Source organism: Loxodonta africana, chromosome 6, assembly GCF_030014295.1.
Source record: "Loxodonta africana isolate mLoxAfr1 chromosome 6, mLoxAfr1.hap2, whole genome shotgun sequence".
Lineage (NCBI taxonomy): Eukaryota > Metazoa > Chordata > Mammalia > Proboscidea > Elephantidae > Loxodonta > Loxodonta africana.
The window spans coordinates 124,538,109-124,560,359 of record NC_087347.1 but is presented as its reverse complement, the minus strand read 5'-3'; the positions used below and the strand labels follow the sequence as shown (position 1 = coordinate 124,560,359).

The following is a 22,251-nucleotide window of genomic DNA, read 5'->3' as shown; positions in this document are numbered from 1 at the left end:
GGGCAGTGGCCGCAGTAAAGCTCCAGGCTTGTATCAGTCCACTTAGCAACAACTCCGTGAGAAAGAAGGAGCTTCTTTCTTCCAACATCCAAATAAAACCTCGGCTAAGAGATGGTCTGTGGAGCCACATGCCCACTCCTGGAAAATCACTGTGGAAGGACGGGGATCTGTGACCAAGGCTGCCATCTTCCTACTCCAACATACACTCTCCTCTTTCCCTGGAAATGATACTCCAATTTGATTTGGCTTGACAGGGTGCCCAGTTTCTCTTGTAGGTAGATATTGCTACCTGGCTAAATTCTGGCCGTTGAGATGTAAGCAGAGCTGTAGGTGTCCCTTTATGAAAGGAAGGATCCTGTATTAGCTTCTTTTTGCTGCTGTAATGAATTACCACAATTTAGTGGCTTAAAACAATGCACATTCACTATCTTATTGTTCTGGAGGTCAGAAGTCTGACATGGGCCTCACTAGGCTAAAGTCAGGGTGTCCACAGGGCTGCATTCCTTGTGGAGGCTGTAGGGGAAAATCTGTTTCCTTTCCTTTTCCAGCTTTTAGAGGTCACCTGCATTCCCTGGCTCACGGCCCCTCTTCCATCTCGGACTAGTCGTTTTCATATTGCATCATTGACACTGTTCTGTCTCTGTCTTCCACATTCAAGGACCCTCGCAATTATATTGGGCCCACCCAGATACCTCAGGATAATCTCCCCACTTTCAGTTCAGCTGATTAGCAAACTTGAATTTATCTGCAACCATAATTCTTTATTACTAGGCAACATAACATATTCACAGCTTACAGAGAGTAAGCCACGGACATCTTTGGTGGTGGTGGGGCAGGGGAAGTGCATTTTCTGCCTCCCATTAAAAAACAAAAAACAAAAAAACACCATTGCCATTGAGTCGATTCTGATTGATAGTAACCTTATAGGACAGAGTACAACTGCCCCATAGGGCTTCCAAGAAGCAGCTGGTGGATTTGATCTGCTGACCTTTTGCTTAGCAGCCAAGCTCTAGATCCTCAAAAGGGGAGGGGTGCCCTTTTATCTTTTCTTTCTTCTTCCTGCTTCCTTATATTTGTTCATGGCATGTCCACTTCTGGGATAAGGTAGTGTAATTTTTGTAGTTTCCCAAAAGAAAGAGGAATAGTTATCAGTAGGATTTGAGAAGGGATGCCAGACAGACAAAAACATCAGCTGTCCGCCACACGTGTCTGCTACATAATGCCACATGGCCAACAAGCCCAGGACACAGTGACTTACAACAATACTCACTCACCTATTTCTAGCTCACAGGCCTGCAATGACAAGTGGCTCTGCCAGGTAAGTCTGGGGTCAGCTGGACTTCAGCTTGTGGGTTAGCTTCAGGTGTGCTCTACCTGTCACTTATCCACCTGGGACAGCTGCTCCCAGGCAGTGGTGTCACTAGGGTTGGTGTCACCCAGTGCAGTGGGTCATCATCCCCATGCTAATTACCACAATATTAAATCTAAAACACCAGAAAATTTGACAAAATCATCCATAAAAACACTGGCAGCAATGGACACAACAGTACGTGCTTCTAGCGCGTGCAGACGAAACCTCATGATTCAAAGTGTCACTGTAATTGGGTAAAAATGACAGCTCTGACTGGAGTGCATTAAAAGGTTCAAAAAAGTAAATTAGCATAGAGTTTTAGCCTTCTAGGTGTGCCGATACATGTAAGCTGGGCTTACGAAAAGTATTTTTGTTGTTATAACTAACTAAGGGATATTTTTAGAAAAAGAAAACAATTTCTGCTGAAACATTGCACAAAAATTTATTTATAGACAGTCATTTTGGTGTTACCCCCTCTGATGGTGTCACCTGATGCAGTCTGTACCCCCTGCACCCCCCTAGTGACGTCACTGCTCCCAGGGCATATTCTTCTCCCAGCAGATGACAGGAGTACAAGAGGGAAGGCCAAGCCTAGTAAGCACATTTAAAACTCTGGCTTGCATCATGCATGATCATGAATCGTTGGACAAAGCAAGTCACATGACCAAGTCTTGAGTCAATGGAGTGGGCAAGAGCACTCTACTATTCTCATTCCAGCCTATATCTCTTCCTCCTTCCTCCCAATTTGGCTGCACTGAGGAAGACCTGGGGGCTGGTGGAGACTTCAGTGTGCAGTTACTTCCAACCTCTGTTGAGGACACTGCTGGCCTCAAGCTCTGAGGAAGGCGTGAATTATAATTCTATTACAGGGATGGTGTGGAGGGTTGAGAACAATCATCAAGCCAAGCCACTTCCCTCCTAGTGGGGGGCCTCCTCTAGGGATCTTTCCTCCTGCTCACTTGGCCCTTGACCTAGAGGAGTACTAAAATGATTTTCTCCCTGCCCCCAACTATTTTACAAAGTACTTAAAAACATATATAAAATTATAGAGACTAATAGTACATGGAATTATGCGTATTCACAATCTAAATTTAAGAAATTTTTCTAACTCAGAATAATCCCCTAGATTCATATCCTGGAGCATCAACTTTTGAGGGCCTCAAAAAAACCAAACCCATTGCCATCGAGTCAATTCTGACTCATAGTGACCCTATATTGAACAGAGTAGAACTACCCCATAGAGCTTCCAAGGAGCAGCTGGTGGATTTAAGCTGCTGACCTTTTGGTTAGCAACCGTAGCACTTAACCACTAAGCCACTGTGGTTTCCTTGAGGGCCCCAGGTAACTATAAATGCAGTAGCTTCTATTCCAGAATCCTGGGTCTGATACACTAGGATTTTACCATATTTACCTTATATAGGAGGTGGCCCTGGTGGTACAGTGGTTAAGCACTTGGCTGGTGACTGAAAGGTCTGTGGTTCAAACTGACCAGCAGCTCTTCAGGAGAAGAGATCTGCTTCTGTAAAGATTACGGTGTAGGAAACTCTATGGGGAAGATCTACTCTGAATCAACTAGATGGCAACAGGACCTTATACAGGTAGAGTCCTAACCAATCACAGTACCTGTATCACTTAATAATTGCATTTGGCTGCAAGTAACAGTGCTTGGGAAACATGGTTTTAAACACACAAGGGTCTATTCTTTAACAGAAGGAAGCCTTCAGGTAAGGAGTTCAGGGATAATTGAACAGGTCTTCAGAGTCATCAGGAATCAGGATCCTTCTCTCTTTTTGCTCCCTTCCTCAAGGCTGCCTCATGGGCGAATACGGCTGCTGGAGCTCTATCTAATGTCTGCTTGTGTGTCCTATTTCTTTCTCATTACCTGTGTGTCTTCTTTCTGAAATTAGGGACTTGGTTGGAAAGCATGCTTTCATGAACCAAGGAGGATGACCTTTTGTCAAGAGCATCAGCGATGGAGCTACGTTTGTGACCTAGAACTTCTCAGCTCCCAAGCCTATTCTCTTCTGCATCATTGTTCCCAATTTAGGCCTTTTCTCCTGATAAAAGAATTATATGTCTATGCCCTTTACCATGTAACTGTCTACCTGCCATCACACTCCATACTCCCATTGGAGTAGGTAGAGTGGACATCCCTGCCCTGTTGACTTTGGGCTTGGCCATGGGGCTTATTTTGATCAGTACAATGTGCGTAGATAGGACTCTGCACTTTCAACGTGCTTGCGTGGCTTGGTCTTTTGGACTCCCTACAATCTTCCAGAAGATCACGCCCCAGATAGCTCGTGATCGAAGAATGAGGAGATACGTGAAGCAGACCTGAACACAAACCTCAACCTGGAGTCAAACTTAGCTGATCTCAGAGAAGTCCATAAGGGCCACAGCCAAACTGCAGACCAGTGAATGAGAAATATATGCTTATTTGGTTAAGGCGTTGAGTTTTGGGGGTTATTTGTTACAGAGCATTATAATAGCAAAACAAACAAACAAACAAAATGAAAAAGAAAAAGAAGGAAAGAAAAACCCTGGTCAACTCAGAAACAGGAACTAAGAACACTGTTTTATACTCTTTCTGTTGAAAGTGACAAGCGGCCAACTCCCACCAGCATGAAAAGGGACTGTGTTGGCTCACATTGTGGAAAACCAGGGGTAGGTCTGGCTTCTTGTCTCCCTGAATCCAGAACCCAGATGATGCTGCAGGGCTCAGTTTTTGACAAAGTTTTTCCACCCTGCTGGGAAAGATGGCGGCAGCCAGCTGTAGTTTAGAGTATCCTCACAATGGAGATTCCTGAGGATGGGTGGGATTTTCATCTAGGCCTGGCCAATTAAGGTGCTCCACGCCTCTAGTCATTATGCCTCTAGTCATGACATTTGTCAGAGATGGTTAGGTAGGCCAAGCAATCAGCCTTCCTTGGGGTTTTTGTGCTGGGACCTCAGGAAAAATACACCAATACTCTAGGTTTCTGATGGATTGACTCCCAAGGAATAGGGGTGGGGGGGTGTAGGGTAATGCTATTCAGCTGTATGCATCCCCACCCTAATGGAGTCAGCTTTGCTCTTTCCTGAAGCATGCTGGGAATGAATTTGGGATGGACTTGGACTAAGGTACAAGGCCAGGAGGGGCATGACTGGGCCAGTGGCAAAGGCCAAAGAATGGCTTAGCAACAAGAAGGTAAACATCTGGGCCTGGACGTGAAGTCTCTGGGAACACTGATTGCCGAAGAACGTGGGAGAAAACAATAAGCCTTGGTCCCAGCTGGAATGGTATATAAGCTTGGGTCCCTTGCTAGGTGGTTGCAGAAAATTCTCCAGCCGGCCACCACTGGAGAGCAGCTGCCTGCCTGTGTCAGTTTTTCCTGAACGTATGAATTTGGAAAGGGCTATGTGTCAGTTCTTCGGATTATCTGCCAGGACGCACAGCGAGGGTCTTCCCTTGCTGGGGCTGTTTCCCGACAAGTGGCGTAGTCAGCAGGATCTGAAGGGCACACCATGCCTTCCCAGATTCACGGGAAAAAGTGGGCTCCGCTGGGGGAAATCCCAGGGTAGCCAGGGACGCATGTCCTGGGACCACCAGCCCAGGCTGTTGATGCCTGGGGTCCTGTGCGTGAGTACGGAGACACCCCGAAAATGCCACAGGGATCGTTGCAGTTACTAGAGTCTTTACATGTTGAGAAAGAAAAGAAGGCTGTTCGTGTTTTGGTTGCGGGAGTTGCATGGCCGCTGCTGTGGGCATGGCGATATTCATGGGAGGCCTCAAAGCAAAAGCCAGATTGCCCTGCTGAGGCGGCTTGTGTGGGGTGGCTTCCACTGGCAGCACTGAGAGGGGCGTCCGATCCCGAGCCAGCTGCTAGGGCCCTAATCAGGCAGCTGGAAGCAGAGCGGCAGCTGGAGGATTTGCGTGCAGCATATTCCTCCTCCACTGAAACATTACTGCCCCGTTTGCGGAAGCAAGAGGCATCTTTGGGGGAAATCCCGGGGTGGCCAGCGACCTCTATTTGGGGAGGTCTGGCCCGTATGCTTTTCTGTGGGAGAAATCCCAGGGTGGCCAGCGAAGCCCGGCTAGCTCAGTTGGTAGAACATGGGACTGGGGCTAGTTGGAGGGGATAAACAGGGCCCTGGTGCTAAGAACACCCTGTAACACCCAGTGCAAAGCAAGAGTCAAAACAGCAGGGGAAAAAGGAAAAAAAAAAAAAAAAAGGAGTAAAAAGCCCTTCAAGATAGTTTGTGTTGAGTGACCTTGAAGAGATCTCAGAATTCTCTGAGAGCTGCCCTGCCAAGATAACTGAACAGCAACCTAGCTGTAGCTGCAATGGTAAGGGGAAAACTAAAAGAGGGGGGCCCACTTCCAGGTTACCAGGCAACTGGGCTGGACCCATGCTTGTGCTTGGTATGGTGGAGGTGCGGCCCCACAAATGAGTGAGGGCTCTGCCAACTTTTCCCAGGTCTTTCAGAAATAATTAAGATTGAGGATTAAGCCTAATTTCTCTGTCACCAGCGAGGAGCAAAGGGCCTGTGTTACAATTAAAGTCATTCAGGCACTTGCCCCAGCCTGACTATGGATCTTACTGTACGTGTTGATGAAGTTGATGTATTAATGCACACCTTTGTAAACTTTTGCCTCCAAGTCCTGATGGGAATTGCTGCAGTTAGGGCCATTTTTAGAGGGGCACAAGGAAACTGTGACGTGTACAGCTAGCAGCCTGGCCATTCAATCTGGCCACTGACAACCGTTGGACTGACATATAATGCAAGCCCCTACAAAGATGAGCCATCTGAACAAAAAAAACAAAAAACAAAATCAGCTCTGCTCCTGAGAAGTTTTGTTACTTGTGTGGATAGTCATCAGAAAAACCCCTGTGCTGAGAGCGGAAAACAGCCAACGAGCAGACCTGTCTTACCAGGTGACCGCAGAGGCTGAAGCATTGTCTGCTCCAGGGCAAAGAGATGTACCATCGACCACCTTCTGGATTTAAGAGAGGACTGTCCATGGAGATTCACATACCATCCTAGACTGGGCCTACACCCGTGGACTGCCACTGGCATCAGAAAACGCTGGGAAGCACAGGAGAGCTGACCCACCTATGAGACCCTGGCCAAGGCTAAAACCTGTGCAGGGACAGATTACTGAGCCAGCAGGCCAGGGTATTCTCAGCAGGTAAATCATATGTGAGCTTTTTATCCTATATAGAGGCTTCCACTGGATCTTGAATGAACTCTTCACACTCTTTATCACCCCAAGACATAGTGGCAATTGAACACTTCAACGGACAGGTTTAAATGGCTAATGGGAGGGCACAAGACAACCCCAGCCTGGACCATGCATCTCAGACAAGCAGTCTGGGGTCTCAATGCAGCAGTTCCCTGCAAGGGCATTTCTTATTTGTGCCATATGTTTGCTCAAACTGTCTATTCTATAAAATGTGTTTCTGTGGTATAGAATTGTTCCTGACAAAAGATCTGGGTTCCACAAAGGCACTGACTGGAGCCCATGAGAGGAGGCCAAGCCTAAGGCTCCCCCCGCCGAGGGGTGGAAGTCTCCCTCCCCCCTCAACTAGAGGTGTGGCCAAGGTGCACTGCGGGTGCAGGAAGCCCTCCGCTGGGTGACAGGGGACCTGAGGCCACACATTGAAATGATCATACACTGGACCCCCACTAACAGCTATTGATGGGTACAGGGGTGGGGCTGTCAGGGTGTACCAAATCAAACTAGTGCGGCAGACTAGAAGGCTACCCCCAAAGGCCTACCAAGTATACCTAGCCCTGATACCGGAATACATTCTGGGCAGAGATATCTTGTTGGGGCTGGAGCTGCAGACTTTGGTGAGTTCCACCTGCAAGTGAGAGCTGTAAAAACTGTAGTACAAGGTAATGCTAAATGGTCCCCCATGCAGTTGCACTCCCCAGCTCAGGTCGTGGCCCTTAAGCAGTACCGCCTCCCTGGTGGGCACCAAGAACTCACTGAGGCTGTGCAGGAGCTACACCCAGTGGGTATTTTGAGACCTGCCAAGAGCTCCTTCAATAGTCCTGTCTGGCCAATGCTCAAGCCGGATGGCTCCTGGAGAATGATGGTAGACTGCTGGGAATTGAATAAGGTGACTCCCCTTGTTTGCAACCGTACCCAACATCGTGCAGATGATGGGGCAAATGGGGGAGGCATTGGGCACTTACCGCTTTGCGCTCGACTTGGCTAATGCTTTCTTTAGCACCTCTCTACACTCAGACAGCCAGGACCAGTTTGCCTTCAGTTGGAAAGCGAGGCAGTGGACTTTCACCGTACTCCCACAAGGGTACCTGCATACCCCCACCACATGCCATGGCATGGTTGCCACTGACCTCAAGCGGTTGGATTCCCCCTGCTGAGGTGGCCATACTCCACTATATTGATGATGTCATGCTGACCTCTGACTCGTTTGCTTCTTTGCAGACTGCAGCTGGTGAGGTAGTCAACGCACCTCCAGTCACGGGGATGGGCAGTGAATGAGGGAAAAACGCAGAGGCCTGGTTTGTCGGTCAAATACTTGGGTGTTATCTGGTTGGGTAAGACGCAAGTGATGCCTGAAGCGGTGATAGGTAAAGTCCAAACCTACCCCCACGCAGAAACCGTGAAGCAACTACAGGCAGTTGTCGGGTTCCTGGGGTACTAGCACCCCTTCACACCCCATTTAGCCCAAACCCTATGGCCCCTATATAAGTTAGTGGAAAAAGAGGTGAGACTGAAGGAGAGAGAAACAAAAAGATTGGATGAGAAAGTGATATGGGGGGATAGAGGGGACGAGAATGAGTGAGTGAGAAAGAGACAGGTGAAACTGGGGGCAATTCTAGAGAGTGATGGGTTGGGTCGCTGACAACAGTGTGGTAGAACCCTGTTAATTGTTGCCAATAGTTGGTTAGGGAAGCAAAAGCAAAGCCTATGGGCAGGGGCATACCCATTGCCCAAAGGGTGGCTTTGGACATGTGGCTTGCACGGGTAGCCGTACCTACCCTACAACTGGGTGGGGTGCTGCACCTGGGGGCGGCTGTACATAGCTATTATTTACACCACCCTCCCCAGTGTTTCTAGCGATTAGCAAACTGTAACAGCCCAGCACAGATACCACTGCACATCACGGTGGTTTTGCCCCTTGTCCCTGTTCTCGCCCCAGGCCACCACTACAGATGTTGAGTGGCAGGTAGAGGTGCTAGCCAGACACACCACAGCTGCACTTAACGACACCATGTAGCCTATCACCCTTCTGAATGTGGAGACTCAACAAATACAGAAATTCGTCCTTCAGAGTAGGATGGCCCTTGACATCCTGATCGCCACCCAGGGTGGCACCTGTGCCGTGATAAAAACTGAATGTTGCATGTATAGCCCTGATGCCTCTAAAAATGTGTCTTTGGCTCTGCAGGGCTTGCAGCAACACATCACTGCTATCAAACATGACGCCACTGACCCCGTCTCCAGCTGGCTGCAACCCTTCCCGTCCACTTGGCAGACAGGCTTCTGCGTGATATTGAGACTCTTATTACTATGTCTTTTCCTGTGTTGCTGGTTATACTGAGTATGTGGTCTGGTTCTGCAATGCTCCTCTGCACACCAAGTCCAAGGGCTATTGCTGAAGAGAGGGCGGTAAGATTGTAAGGACATTAGGAGGGTGTGCAGGCGTGGACTGTAGGGTAATGCTATTCAGCTGTATGCATCCCCACCCTAATGGAGTCAGCTTTGCTCTTCCCTGAAGCATGCTGGGGGTGAATTTGGGATGGACTTGGGCTAAGGTACAAGGCCAGGAGGGGCATGACTGGGCCAGCAGCCAAGGCCAAAGAATGCTTTAGCAATAAGAAGGAAAACATCTGGGCCTGGATATGAAGTCCCTGGGAACACTGACTACCCAAGGACGTGGGAGAAAAGGATGAGCCTTGGTCCCAGCTGGAATGGTATGTAAGCTTGGGTCCCTTGCTAGGTGGTTGCAGAAAATTCCCCAGCCGGCCACGACTGGAGAGCAGCTGCCTGCCTGTGTCAGTAATTTTCCCTGAACGTATGAATCTGGAAAGGGCTAGGTGCCAGTTCTTCGGATTATCTGCCAGGACGCACAGCGAAGGTCTTCCCTTGCTGGGGCTGTCCCCCGACAGGGGGATTATTCCTCAAAGAAGGGATACTGGCCCAAATCCATATGCGCACAAAAGACATAGTCTAAGACTAGGGGAGAGTCTGAGCTACCGTCAGATCTTAAAACTGTAAAAAGATTAATTCATTCTTTGTTCACTAAAAATTTTGTTGACTAACAATAATTATAAACAAAAACAAAAAACAGTTGCTGTCAAGTCGATTTCAAATCATGGCGGCCCCATCTGTGTCAGAATAGAGTTGTACTCTACAGAGTTTTCAATGGCTTATTTTTTGGAAGTAGATCACCAAGCCTTTCTTCCAAGGCACAACTGGTGTAATGGATTGAACTGTGTCCCCAAAAAATATGTGTCAAGTTGGGTTAAGCCATGTTGACAGAGATTATGATTTAAAATACACAGGAAAATCACAAAATGGAAGACAACCACACTCTTGTAGGCTTGGCAACCACTTTGGAAAGATCACAGCCATCAAAAACCTATGGAACACAGTTAAACTCTGGAGACTCTTGTAGAAGCCATGGGTGCAAGGACATTCCCCTGAGGGTGCTGGGGACTAGCTCTCAGTACACCACCCAAACAACATTCTGAGAAGCCAGTGCCTCCACCTTACATGAACAGGGAGGGCCCCTCACAAATGTGGCTGAGCCCTGGGTCACTCGTAGTGCTTAACAAGCACAGCTCAGCTGGGCCCACTCCAGCTCCGGAGATGGGCTTGCATTTCCAATCACTCCTTAGTGGGGGCAGGGGAACTTGGAAGGGTAGGTTAGGGGTGTTATGTCACCACGTTACAGCAGCCCAGTGAGGCTGTGGTCACTCTCATCGTCTGACTCACAGCCTAGATGCAGAGCCAGGTCAGCCAGGGTCACAAGAGGCAATGTGGTGGAAAGGGATACGTGGGCCCTCCTGGCCAGAGTCCTGGGTTTGGATCCACTTACATCACCTCTGAGCCTCAATTTCCTCATTTGAATAATGGCCACATTAATCCCCATTACACAGCGACGAGGTATACTCCTCACCTCAGTGTCGTGGGATGAAATGACTTAACTGAAGCAAAGAACTGGAGTCGGAGTCTGCCACTACGTGGTCCTCAGTAAGCCAAGGCCATTGATTTGAGGTCACTCCAGTAGTGGCACTGATGGGCCTCAAACCCAAGCCTTTCACTCTCCCTTGGTGGTTCACTCCCATGCGAGGGACCACAAATATCAAGTCGTTACAATACAATCTTCGCACAGTTTAGCTGCAGAGGAGCAAACTGAAATCCTTCTTAGGGTTCCCTTAGGCAGAGGCCCATTCTGTTTCTGGCCAGCAGTGAGCAGACACAGGGCCTGACCCACAGCCAAGGGTGTGTGCACGTTTGCCTCGCCCTGTTGCCTTTCACAAGCTAGAAATAGGTCATAAGACTGGGCAGGTGCTTCTCTACCCACACCCTCTCCAGTGCCATACAAAAAAACCTGTTGCCATAGAGTCAATTCCAACTCACTTGATCCCATAGGACAGAGTAGAGCTGCCCCATAGGGTTTCCAAGGAGTGGCTGGTGGATTCAAACTGCCAGCCTTTTGGTTAGCAGCCAAGCTCTTAACCACTGCACCACCAGGGCTCCAGCGTCATCCAAGTTGAGACAATTTTCTCATGGACTAGGTCCTTGGCTCAGATACTGCAAGGGAGGTTGCTAGGGACTTGAGTTGGCTGGAAAGCTGGTTGGGGCAAAATTCCCAATAAAGAGACATTCAGTGGGCACCCCCTCGATGCCAGAGCGTCTCACAATCCCACTGCTACCCTCTGGGTAAGCGCGTGAGGCCCAACCCAGGAGTCTGGTCTGGTTGGACAGGAATTCCACCTCCAACTCCATGTAAGGTTGCTTCTGATTTTCTCCTGAAGCAGCCAATGCATGGGCAGAGGAGATGATCCAAAGATGGGTTCAAGTGAGTGGCTATGGCTGCCTACTGCCTCCCTTGTGTCTCGTGGGGGTGCCTCCCAGTTCGGGGGTGTTGGCAGCCTGGGTGGTGTGGAGCCAGGTGGGAGGAGAGAACTTTGTGCCCCCTGCCTCACACACCCTCAGCCACATCCAGAGAAACCAAACTAAACCAACTGCCATGGAGCCGATTCTCACTCATGGTGATCCCTTGTGTTTCAGAGTTTAACTGTGCTCTATAGGTTTTTGATGCCTGTGATATTTCCAAAGCAGATTACCAAGACTTTCTTCTCAGGCACACCAGCACCCCGAAAAAAACGAACTTCCCCATAAATGACACTGCTTCTCAGAAGTCACCTCATGTAGGCTGCAGGTCTGGGTTTTGGATCTTGACCCCTCTGCTTTGTTGGAGCAAGCTGTCTACACCTGAGCTTCTAAGCAGTTTTCCATGGCAGGCTGGGCCAGAACGGGAGGCATCGCCAGTCTTAATAGCTGTTAACGAATAGTCAGGTCATTCAAGCTAATGCCTTTTACCACATTGCTCCCCAGTGGCTGCTCACCAAACCGAAACCTATTGCTGTCAAGTCTATTCCATCTCAGAGTGACCCTACAGACAGAGCACAACTGCCCCATAGGGTTTCCAGGGCTGTGATCTTTATGGAAAGACTGCTACATCTTTCTCCCACAGAGCGGCTGGTGGGTTTGAACTGCCGACCTTTTGGTTAGGAGCCGAGTGCTTAACCACTGTGACCTGTGATCAAATTCTATACTATTCAACTTAATTGTCAAGACTTTCTACTCTCTAGTCCTTTTTTACACATTACTGAGAGTGTGCCAGGGTTCCAGACAGTTGCCCTGCCTGCTGTTCCCACTGCTATGCTGCAAGGCACCTCGGGTAGTACAGGAAGAAGGTACAGGCTTCTGAGCCAGGGAGACTTGCATTAAACACTAGCTCTTAACCCTCTTACCAGCTAAGTAATCTTGGGCAAGTTACCGTAACTCTTGGCCTCAACATTCTCCTGGTTGAGGGTGAACTATGTCTAAGATGAGAGGACGGGCTTTGGAAGGAAGACTGAGAGCTGCCCAGCCTCAGAGGGCTTCTCCTTAGTTCCTCTTAGCCTCAGCATCCTCACGGGAAATAAGAAACCATTTCCTCTCTTGCAGGACTGCAGAATGGCCTGAATGGGAACATCTGGTAAGCAGGGTCTTAATGGCTCTCTCTTCCTTCTCATCTTTCAACCTACATCTCCCAGGGTCACGCTCAGCCTTTTTCCTCTGCAGCCTTCATCCTTTGCTGCCCGCCCCACCCACTTGGTCCTGATCTCCCTCCTCCCTGCTGAGCCCCCACTTCCCCCACCCACTCTTCTCCTCCCAGCTGCTGTGGCCAAGCTTCACTGGGACTCTGGGCTTGCCCCATGTCAGACCATACTGTTCCTGACCGGACCTCAGACAGACCCAAAGGCTCATTCCACCCTGTCCTCTTCAGAGGCCAGTAGTGTCCTAACAGGGTTAGAAGTACCTGCAGACTGAGGTCTCAGCCAGCCCCCTGATCTTCTTCAGCGTAGCCAGAATAAGAGGGAGGGGGAGGAGAGGAAGACCGCTTCTATAATCCTTTTCCTCCCCACCACCAGAGCTGAGCTCACGCTAGGCCTGCAGTCACAGTGGGGCAGCCTGCCTCATACTCAGGTCTGTAGAAAACCAAACCAAACCAAACCTGTTGTCTTTGAGCCGATTCTAACTCATGGCAGCCTCAAGTATGCAAAATAGAACTGCTCCACAGGGTTCTCATGGCTGTGACCGTTCAGAAACAGGTGGCAGGACTTTCTTCTGAGGCACCTCCGGGTGGACTCCGCCTGCCAACCTTTTGGCTAGGAGCCCAGGGCTTAACGATCCGCGCCAGACAGGGGCTCCTCAGGGTGAGCAGAGTGGATGGTAAGCTGCAACACTGTCAGATGGAATCTTTAGAAAAAGGAAGTGAGAAGGAGAGACTGGAGCAGAGTAAATTATTTCAAGAACCCAAATCACCAAAGACTTAAAAGTAATAAACGCACTTTTAATAGATCTACAAATAAAAACTACAAAGCGCAAGTCAGTAACCGTTTCTGCTTCCAATCTGTTGAACAGCTTAAGGAACTGGGGTAGCTGGTTCTTTTCATTCCTCCATGTCAAGTGCAGCATCAGAAAAAACAAGGCGTTACAGCGGTTTGGATCAAATGCTTGGCTGACGTCCACGTCCAGTCCCTTATATTCCGTATTTTTTCTTTAGCTCTTCTACTTTGTCCACGTAAGCTTTCATGGCATCTTCCTTGGAGGTCCCTGTAAGGAAACAACAGAACTGTGGTCAGGAGGCAGCATGGTGGAAAAGCAGGCTTTGGCGCTCCAGACAGACTTGGCCGAATTCTCTGAGCCGGCTTCTCATCGGTAAATGTTGATTCTAGTACATAAACCTCAAAGACTTGGCCAGGAGCAGACTCAGAGCACTGAAGAGCTTGCCAGGAGTTAACCTGCCGTAAAGTTCTGAGAGTAGGATCCGCAGTGCGGCTGGCCTATGTGAGTCACACACGACCGTGGGGGAGTGGTCAGCGTGAGCCTCAGGAGAAAGGCACTCTAGACAGGAAGGAATGCCTAACGCAGGGGGTTGTGGTGGCTTTATTGGTCCTGGTGACTGTGGCCCATCCAGTACTTCTGTGCTGGGCTCTCATAACCCAAAGCTGCTAAACTAGTGACAAAGCAAAGCCAGGCACCCTCCTCCCCCTCGGAGAGAAGCTATGAGAAAAGCTTTGGGAACTCTGAGCAAAAGCAGCTGGTTCTTGAAGGGACACAAAGCTAATCTGTACGTATCATCTTCATGCCGCGGTACGAAGGGCACCATCCATATATCTGAATAGAGACAGAAACGGCCAGTTCCTGAATTCTGTCAGGAAATACCTTGGGAGCCGGAGCTTGTTCTGCAGCAGGGGAGAGTACATGGGGCCTGCGGATGGTGGGGAAGTGCCCGCTGAAAACGGACGTTAGATAGGCATTCCTCTCCTGGGTACTTGCAAATCCTGGGAGTGCGTTTATTGTATTCTAGCCCTTTCTGAATTCAAGGGTTTCTCATTTGCAGGAAGACAGAAGGCTTATTCAGAGACTAGCTAGTGAGAACACAAAAGCTGGCTGGCACTTTGGTGCCAACTTTTGGATCTTGCTGCCACGGGTGGCACGTGATTAAGCAGAAGCCGGGCTACTTCTTGGCTGCGGTTACTTAGCATATAATGGTTCTTTCACACTGAGCCTTTGAATGTGCCAGCAGCTTCCCATGCATTAGCTCATTCCTTCTGTTACGTGCCCTGTGGCTGGGAGGGAACTGGGGAGGGCGCTGTGGTTAAAGGGTCACTGCCTGGCCTTATGGGAACCGCCAGGTGGGGGCAGGAAACCACCTCTTATTCTGAACACGTCTAAAGCCACGCTGTCCACATTGCTTCCCAACCTCCTTTTCAGTGGCCTGGTCCCTGGACCCTATCCCCTGCTCTCCAGGTGATACGACTGCTCAGGGAGGGTGCTTTTGGAAAAGGCATTGACAGTAGACGAAAAGTAGGTGGCCCAGTTTTTTTCCATTCCGGGCACAAGTCAATCCGGTTTCCAGCATACGCCTGTCCTCCCACTCTTGGCACTCCATAATGAAGAGTCTTTCATTACTGGGCTTCACAGGCAAGGGGAACAGATCAGAACAGACAATTACCTTTCAGCTCATTCCAGGCATCCCACTTGGCCTTGCCTTTGAAGTCCAACATCCCCGGCCGTTCTTAAACGAGGAAAGGGAAGGCATTAGACATGCTTCAGGTTCTAACATAGACCTTGATCAACTTTCTGGCCTTGAAAGACTTTTTTTTTTTTTTAAGAAAACTTTATAATAAAAAATTTCAAAAACAAAAACAAAAAGAGAGAGAGAGAGAAGAATTAATCCCACGCAACTGTCAACCAGCTTCCACGATTATGAACTCAGAAACAGTCATCTCTGGGCTATATCCTCGCCCACTTCTATTTCAGTATGTTTATTAACTAACTCTTCACAAATACAACCATAATACCATTATCACACCCCAGAAAATCTAACAATTAAAATTTACAGTTGGTTAGTTAGCATCAGGATCTGATCTGGTTGATACCACGTCTGTCCCCTGGTCCATCCCTTTATCCATCCATCTAGAGTCTCTAGTCCCTGCTCATCGCCTTTTTAAACCGAGTAATTGTTTTAAACTAGAGATTGTTCTGACATTTCCTCAGTTTACGTTAGAGCTGGTTCTCAGGGGGCAGGTGGCCTCTCACTAGCTTTGGCCTCTTCCTCCTCTCACTGCGGTTGGAAGGTCCTGGCCCTCAGCAGTCCTGGGGGGTGAGTGGCTGCAGAGACCACTGTGACCCCGTGTGACCAGGCTGGGGAGGGCTTGGTCAGTGCCCCTGGTCGGGTGGGCTAACCCAGGTCTCCAGACTGCAAAGCAGAAGGCAGTGGAGAGGCGAGCACTGCCTTCCAAATACGGAGTCTGGGGAGAGGGCTGGTGTCTCAGCAGTGGGTCCCTGAGACCTGGAGCCCTGAGAGAGGCTGGACGTGAGTAGGGGCTGAGAGCGTGGTGAGGAAGGTAGCTGTCAGAGGCCTTCAAAACTAGGGTGAGGTGGGGAGCCTGGGTGACCACAAAGTGGCTGATGCCCTGAGGCCTCCTTTGGGTCTCTGCTGAGGGCAGGGTGGCTGGGCTGGGCTGTCAGCATCACACCCAAGTGCCCAGGGTTTGGTTCACTGTCTGTCAGAAAGAGAAAGACATCTTTAATTATACCTACTCCTCCAGGCTCTGTCAAGGAGTTAAACTGGTCTAGTACAGCAGGTTCCTCTTTAAGAAACCCTAAACAAGAGAAGGGAGAGTGTGGACATGTCCTCGGGTTGTTAACCAATGTCATAGAACAATGTGTGTACTAACTGTTTGATAAAAAACTAGTTTGTTCTGTAAACCTTCATCTAAACTACAATTAAAAAAAAAAAAACTGGGGGAAAAAAAAAAAACCGCAAACAAAACCAAACCAGTTGCCATCTAGTCAATCCCAACTCATCATGACCCCATGTGTGCAGAGCAGAACTGTGCTCTGTAGGGTTTTCATGGCTGTAACCTTTTGGAAGTAGATTGCCAGGCCTTTCTTCCGAGGTGCCACTAGGAGGGTGAACCACCAACCTTTCAGTTAGCAGTCATGCACTTAGCCATTTGTGCCACCTAAGGACCCCTTTAAGAAACTCAGACGGACAGAAATCTAGAGAAATTAGGAGGAAAACTGTTATCATTACAAGACGGTCCTTGTGTTACAAGTTAAATAACTCCAAAATTTCTCCAGTTAAAATTTTTTAATTTAGGGTGTGTTATAAGTTAATCTCTTTTGAGATATAAAAGTGCAGATTAAGCAAGCAAGCGCAGAGGGGGAGATACAAGTCACATGATTGCCAAGGAATCTGGGAATAGAAGCTGAAACGAGACAAAGACCTTGCCCAGAGAACGAGAGAGAGAGAAAGAGTCTTCCCCTAGAGCTTGCACCCTGAATTGGGACTTCCCGCAGTCTCAACTGTGAGTAAATAAATTTCTGTTGAGTAAAGCCACCCACATGTGGTGTTTCTGTAACAGCAGCACTACATAGCTAAGACGTGCAGTTAGATGTGTTCTGACACATGTGTACACCCGTGTCTCCAACACCTAAATCTCCAAGGAGTTGGAACAGTTCCACCACCCCTGGATATTTCCTCCCCTCTGCCTCCAGCAAATCTCCACAGGAAAAGACACTTTTTTGCTTTATATCACCAAAGGTTATTATTTTTTTTTTTTACTTCATTTAAAGGGAATCATACCTTATCCACCCTTTTGTGTACTGGCATCTTTGGCTCAGTTTTTGGCATTCATTTGTGCTATTCTGTGTATCAAAGTGTGATATATCTTTCTTTGCTGAATAGTAATCTATTTGTGAGTAAATGACAATATGTTGCTGCAGTCTTCTGTTCATGGACTTGAAAGTTATTTCCAGTTTATGGCTGTTATCAATAAAGCTGCTACGCAACAGAGAACCCCTGAGGGAGCAGAAGAACAGTGGGATGCAGACCCCAAATTCTCATAAAAGACCAGACTTAATGGTCTGACTGAGACTAGAGGAATCCCGGCGGTCATGGTCCCCAGACCTTCTGTTGGCCCAGGACAGGAACCATTCCCGAAGACAACTCATCAGACATGGAAGGGACTGGACAATGGGTTGGAGAGAGATGCTGATGAAGAGTGAGCTACTTGTATCAGGTGGACACTTGAGACTGTGTTGGCATCTCTTGTCTGGAGGGGAGATAGGAGGGTAGAGAGGGTTAGAAACTGGCAAAATTGTCACGAAAGGAGAGACTGGAAGGGCTGACTCATTAGGGGGAGAGTAAGTGGGAGTATGGAGTAAGGTGTATATAAGCTTATATGTGACAGACTGACTTGATTTGTAAACGTTCACTTAAAGCTCAATAAAAATCATTAAAAAAAAATAAAGCTGCTACAAATATTCTTGTAAAAAAAATTAAAAATTTTAATTTAATTGTTTAACAAACAATTGTTCACATGGCTCAAAACTCAATAGCTACAAAAGGGAGTATCATAAACTTTTCCTCCCACCCTTGCTCTCGCCAACAGTTTGTCTCCCTAGTACATTATTGCTACAACTCAGTGACCGCTTGCCGTATGTGGCGACTGAGCACCTCAAGTGTGGCTAGTGCGACTGAGGGCTCAACTTGTGATTTTATTTCACTTGAACTATTTTTCGTTTAAATTTCAACAGTCACATGTGGCTAGTGGCTACTGTATCAAATGGTGCAGCCCTTGAGAGGGTTGATACCCCCCTAATCGGGGACAGATTTCCAAGTCAGTCTATCTTCACTGATGCGAATGCAGATAGCCCTGGCATGGTCAGAGGCCTATCTCTGTGAAGACACTGTTTAATAGGAAAGCATCTCAGCCCCTTCTGCCAACCCCCCTCCAACGCCCTGTCCCCTCCCTGGGAGAACACTGAGTTTATAAACGAAGTGTTAAACTCATCTTTGCCACAAGATCTTTCTCAGTTAAGGCCTGCTTGTGATTCTTAGCTGTTTGCACCATCTCCTGCTTCCAGCTGGCCAGAAGCCAGCCCACCCGCTGCCCCAACTGCAGTGAGATTGGGGGCCATGCCTGCCATCCTCCTAAAGGGGGTGAGACTCCTTCTACCCTGATATGACTGACTGCTCTGAATTCCTCTAAGGAAGGCATTGCTGCTGTTGCCTCAGCTTACACCTGAGTTCTGGGGACTCAAGACAAAACGGAAACTGTCCAAGGCCGTGAAGACAGCAAATATAACGACCTCAATATCTGCACCCAGATTTTTCGATAGGCAACAAATGGTCTTCAGGAAGGTACAGACTGTTGTCAGCAAAAATGCTCTAACCCTCTCCACGAAGCCAGGTGCTTCTCTGCTTCTTACCTAAGGCACGGCTGATGGCTCCCAAGGGCTCCAATGTTTATTCAGCTCAGATTGGGGTGGAAGCCATATGTTTAACAAAGCTACTGCTGAGCTGGGAGATGGAAGCAATCTCTCCAAAGTTGGGGCCTGTAATGGATTGAATTGTGTCCCCCCAAAATATGCGTCAACTTGGTTAGCCCATGTGTTGTTGTCCTCCATTTTGTGATTTTCCTATGTGTTATAAATCATAATCTCATAATCTCTGCCTGTGGTTAAAAGGATTACTCAGGGCACCTCCCTGATCCAAAAGGGAGTTTCCCTGCATTGTGGCCTGTACCTCAAGAGATAAAAGGAAACGGAAGCAAGCAGAGAGTTGGAGACCTCATGCCAGTAAAAAAAAACAGCACCAGGAGCAGATAGATCAAGAGGCAGTTGTTTGGACAGAACAAGGAGATACTGATTGGTTTAAAGTCAGGAAAGGTGTGCGTCAGGGTTGTATTCTTTCACCAGACCTATTCAGTCTGTATGCTGAGCAAATAACATGAGAAGCTGGACTATATGAAGAAGAATAGGGCATCAGGATTGGAGGAAGATTCATTAACAACCTGCGGTATGCAGATGACATAACCTTGCTTGCTGAAAGTGAAGAGGACTTGAAACACTTACTAATGAAGATCAAAGAGCACAGTCTTCAGTTTGGATTGCACCTCAACATAAAGAAAACAAAAATCCTCACAACTGGACCAATGAGCAATATCATGATAAATGGAGAAAAGACTGAAGTTGTCAAGGATTTCATTTTACTTGGATCCACAATCAAAAGCCATGGAAGCAGCAATCAAGGAATCAAAAGACGCATTACATTGGGCAAATCTGCTGCAAAGGACCTCTTCAAAGTGTTTAAGAGTAAAGATGTCACCCTGAAGACTAAGGTGCGCCTGACCCAAGCCATGGTATTTTTAATCGCATCATGTGCATGTGAAAGCTGGACAATGAATAAGGAAGATGGAAGAGTTGATGCCTCTGAATTGCGGCGTTGGCGAACAATATTGAATATACCATGAACTGCCAAAAGAGGGAAAAAATCTGTCTTAGAAGTACAGCCAGAATGCTCCTTAGAGGCAAGGATGGCGAGACTGGGTCTTACATACTTTGGACATGTTGTCAGGAGGGATCAGTCCCTGGAGAAGGACATCATGCTTGGCAGAGTACAGGGTCAGTGGAAAAGAGGAAGACCCTTAACGAGGTGGATTGACACAGTGGCTACAACAATGAGCTCAAGCATAACAACGATTGTAAGGATGGCGCAGGACAGGGCAGTGTTTCGTTCTATCGTGCATAGGGTCGCTATGAGTCGGAACCAACTCGACGGCACCTAACAACAACAACAACAACAACAACAACAGGAGCAGCGTGCGTCCTTTGGATGCGGGGTCCCTGCGCCTGAGAAGCTCCTTGACCAGGACAAGGACCTTCCTCCAGAGCAGACAGAGAAAGAAACCCTTCCCCTGGAGCCGACGCCCTGAATTTGGACTTGTAACCTGCTGGACTGTGAGAGAATAAATTTCTCTTTGTTAAAGCCCTCCACTTGTGGTATTTCTGTTCCAGCAGTACTAGATGACCAAGCAGGGCCTTTGCTTCCTCCACCATAAATTCCTAATAACCAGTTAAGTCCTTCCAAAACCAGAATTTGAATTCTTCCACCCGAGCACGAAGAAGCCAAGAACAGAGCAGGGTCTGGGAACATGGTCTTCAGACACCTCTCCTAGGTTAAACCCTAGGAACCCCATGGACAGGCACCATGCCCCGCCTGAAGAGTAGGGCTTTGGGTGGTTTTGGGACAAAAGTTCCCACAGATTAAGGGTTCCAGCTCCCTCTCAAGGCTGCTGAGCCATTTGGCAAGAGTTTGCTTTGATGAGCAGGGGCCCAGCGTACCTGTGTTTACATCGCCCACGGTGGCTTGTTTGTAGCGGCTGTAGATGAATAACATCTCATTGTCGTCTGGTTTGGTCTTGAGGTGTTTAACTTCTTCGGCAGCTTTGTCAAACTCGGCCTAAATGGATGGGAGAGAAGAGGAATGAGGGCGTCCACAGGGACTTGGGGAGGCAGGAGTTGTTTCTGAAGGAGAAGTCAGAAGGCAAACCACTTCCCACAATGCAGGTCCCCAGTTAAGTGTGCCCTACCCTCCAACCCCTGTAAAGGGTACCTCAGCACAAGAAAGGGAAGTACATCATTCGCTCATTTAATCTAGACGACTATGTATCAGGCCCTGACTATCTGGGGGCCCTCACCACACAGAGCACCACATGCTAGAAGTGATGGAGGCAGGCTGAGACTTGGCCCTCAGTGGGTGTACACGCAGTGGGAAAGGCAGCACGGCCAACACTGGGCCACCACCAAGGAATGGCCAGGGTCCCAGTGAAGCCCTGATCTTTGACTGAGGGTGGCACACCATATTCGAAACAGCTGAGGAGGGGACAGCGCATGACTGCAGCGGCGTCAGGGGCTGGAGCCTGCTGGTCCCCTCCTCTAGGGTTCGGGGCGTCCAGGGCCGACTTCTGTCCCTGTGACCCGACTAGAGAGAAGCGGGAGGAACCAGAGGATGCCCCACACAGCGTCATCCTGAAGGAGGGAAGGGAAAAACCTCTGGGTCACCTCTCCCCGGGCCACGTACCTGCCCTCCCCGTGCGCCGGGCATCAGTCCCTACTTGTCCTGACCTCCAAGCGCCCCGCCACCGCCTCCCTGCTTCCCCCTCCAGCATGGCGCCCCGGTTGTGCCCTGTCTTCCTAAGTGGTGGATCTGGTCCCCTTACTCCTTCGATCCATGCAACCCCCCAACGCCCATCTTCTTCCTAGAACCCTCCCTGCGACCCCGATCCCCACGGGGAACTTTCCAGCAACTGTGGGGTGGGTAGCGGTGTTGAGAATCCAAAACGGGAAGTTTGGCTCACAAGGCTCTGCTCTCAGGGTCAGGGCTGGGCAGGAGTCCAGGAGGGACTGCGCGGTGAGGCAGGGAAAGGCTGCCTGGTTCTGCCTGCGGATCATCCCCAAACCGGCCTCCCGCTCCACCGCGCCTTCCCAGATCCGCTGGGCACTCGTAGTACCTGAGACATGCCGGCGGGATGGCAAGGATTCCCGAGAGCCCGCGGAGGAGACGAGAAGCAACCTACCGATCGAGACTCTCCACTGGCAGCGTGCTCAGCGGTGCAGCCCAGCTCTCCCCAAATCGGCTCGGGTGAGCGTCAGGCAGCCAATCAGGAGCTAGCTCTCCGCTGGGGGCGTGCCCAGGCCCGGCGGCTGGATTCTGCCCCACTCGGGCCACGTGGGCCAGCCGGCGCATGCGCAGGAGGAGCGGAAGGGGACGCCGAGAGCAGGTTGGGACCGCGGAAGTACGGTG

General features: G+C 49.1%; 2 protein-coding genes across 5 annotated transcripts in view; one reads left to right on the top strand and one right to left on the bottom strand.

Moving 5' to 3' along the window:
- Positions 1–13,419: 13,419 nt before the first annotated feature.
- DBI (diazepam binding inhibitor, acyl-CoA binding protein) lies at positions 13,420–22,067 on the bottom strand. The gene is made up of 4 exons (XM_003416677.4): positions 21,959–22,067; positions 20,790–20,907; positions 15,109–15,171; positions 13,420–13,703 (listed from the first exon to the last, which is right to left on the bottom strand). Exons 1-4 carry the CDS (start codon positions 21,965–21,967, stop codon positions 13,630–13,632), a joined length of 264 nt encoding a protein of 87 aa, XP_003416725.1. The 5' UTR covers positions 21,968–22,067; the 3' UTR covers positions 13,420–13,629.
- An 11-nt stretch (positions 22,068–22,078) lies between these two features.
- C6H2orf76 (chromosome 6 C2orf76 homolog) overlaps positions 22,079–22,251 on the top strand; it is a 109,024-nt gene continuing 108,851 nt past the window's right edge. For 3 of the 4 annotated variants that reach the window (XR_010322340.1, XM_064287287.1, XM_064287286.1), the window contains exon 1: positions 22,079–22,228. Coding sequence is in view for 2 of the 4 variants with exons in the window: in XM_064287287.1 (XP_064143357.1) it covers positions 22,193–22,228 (36 nt within the window). In the remaining 2 variants the exon portion in view is untranslated. Of the gene's footprint in view, positions 22,249–22,251 lie in introns of all 4 variants that reach the window. The other variant, XM_023556074.2, reaches the window with a different exon arrangement.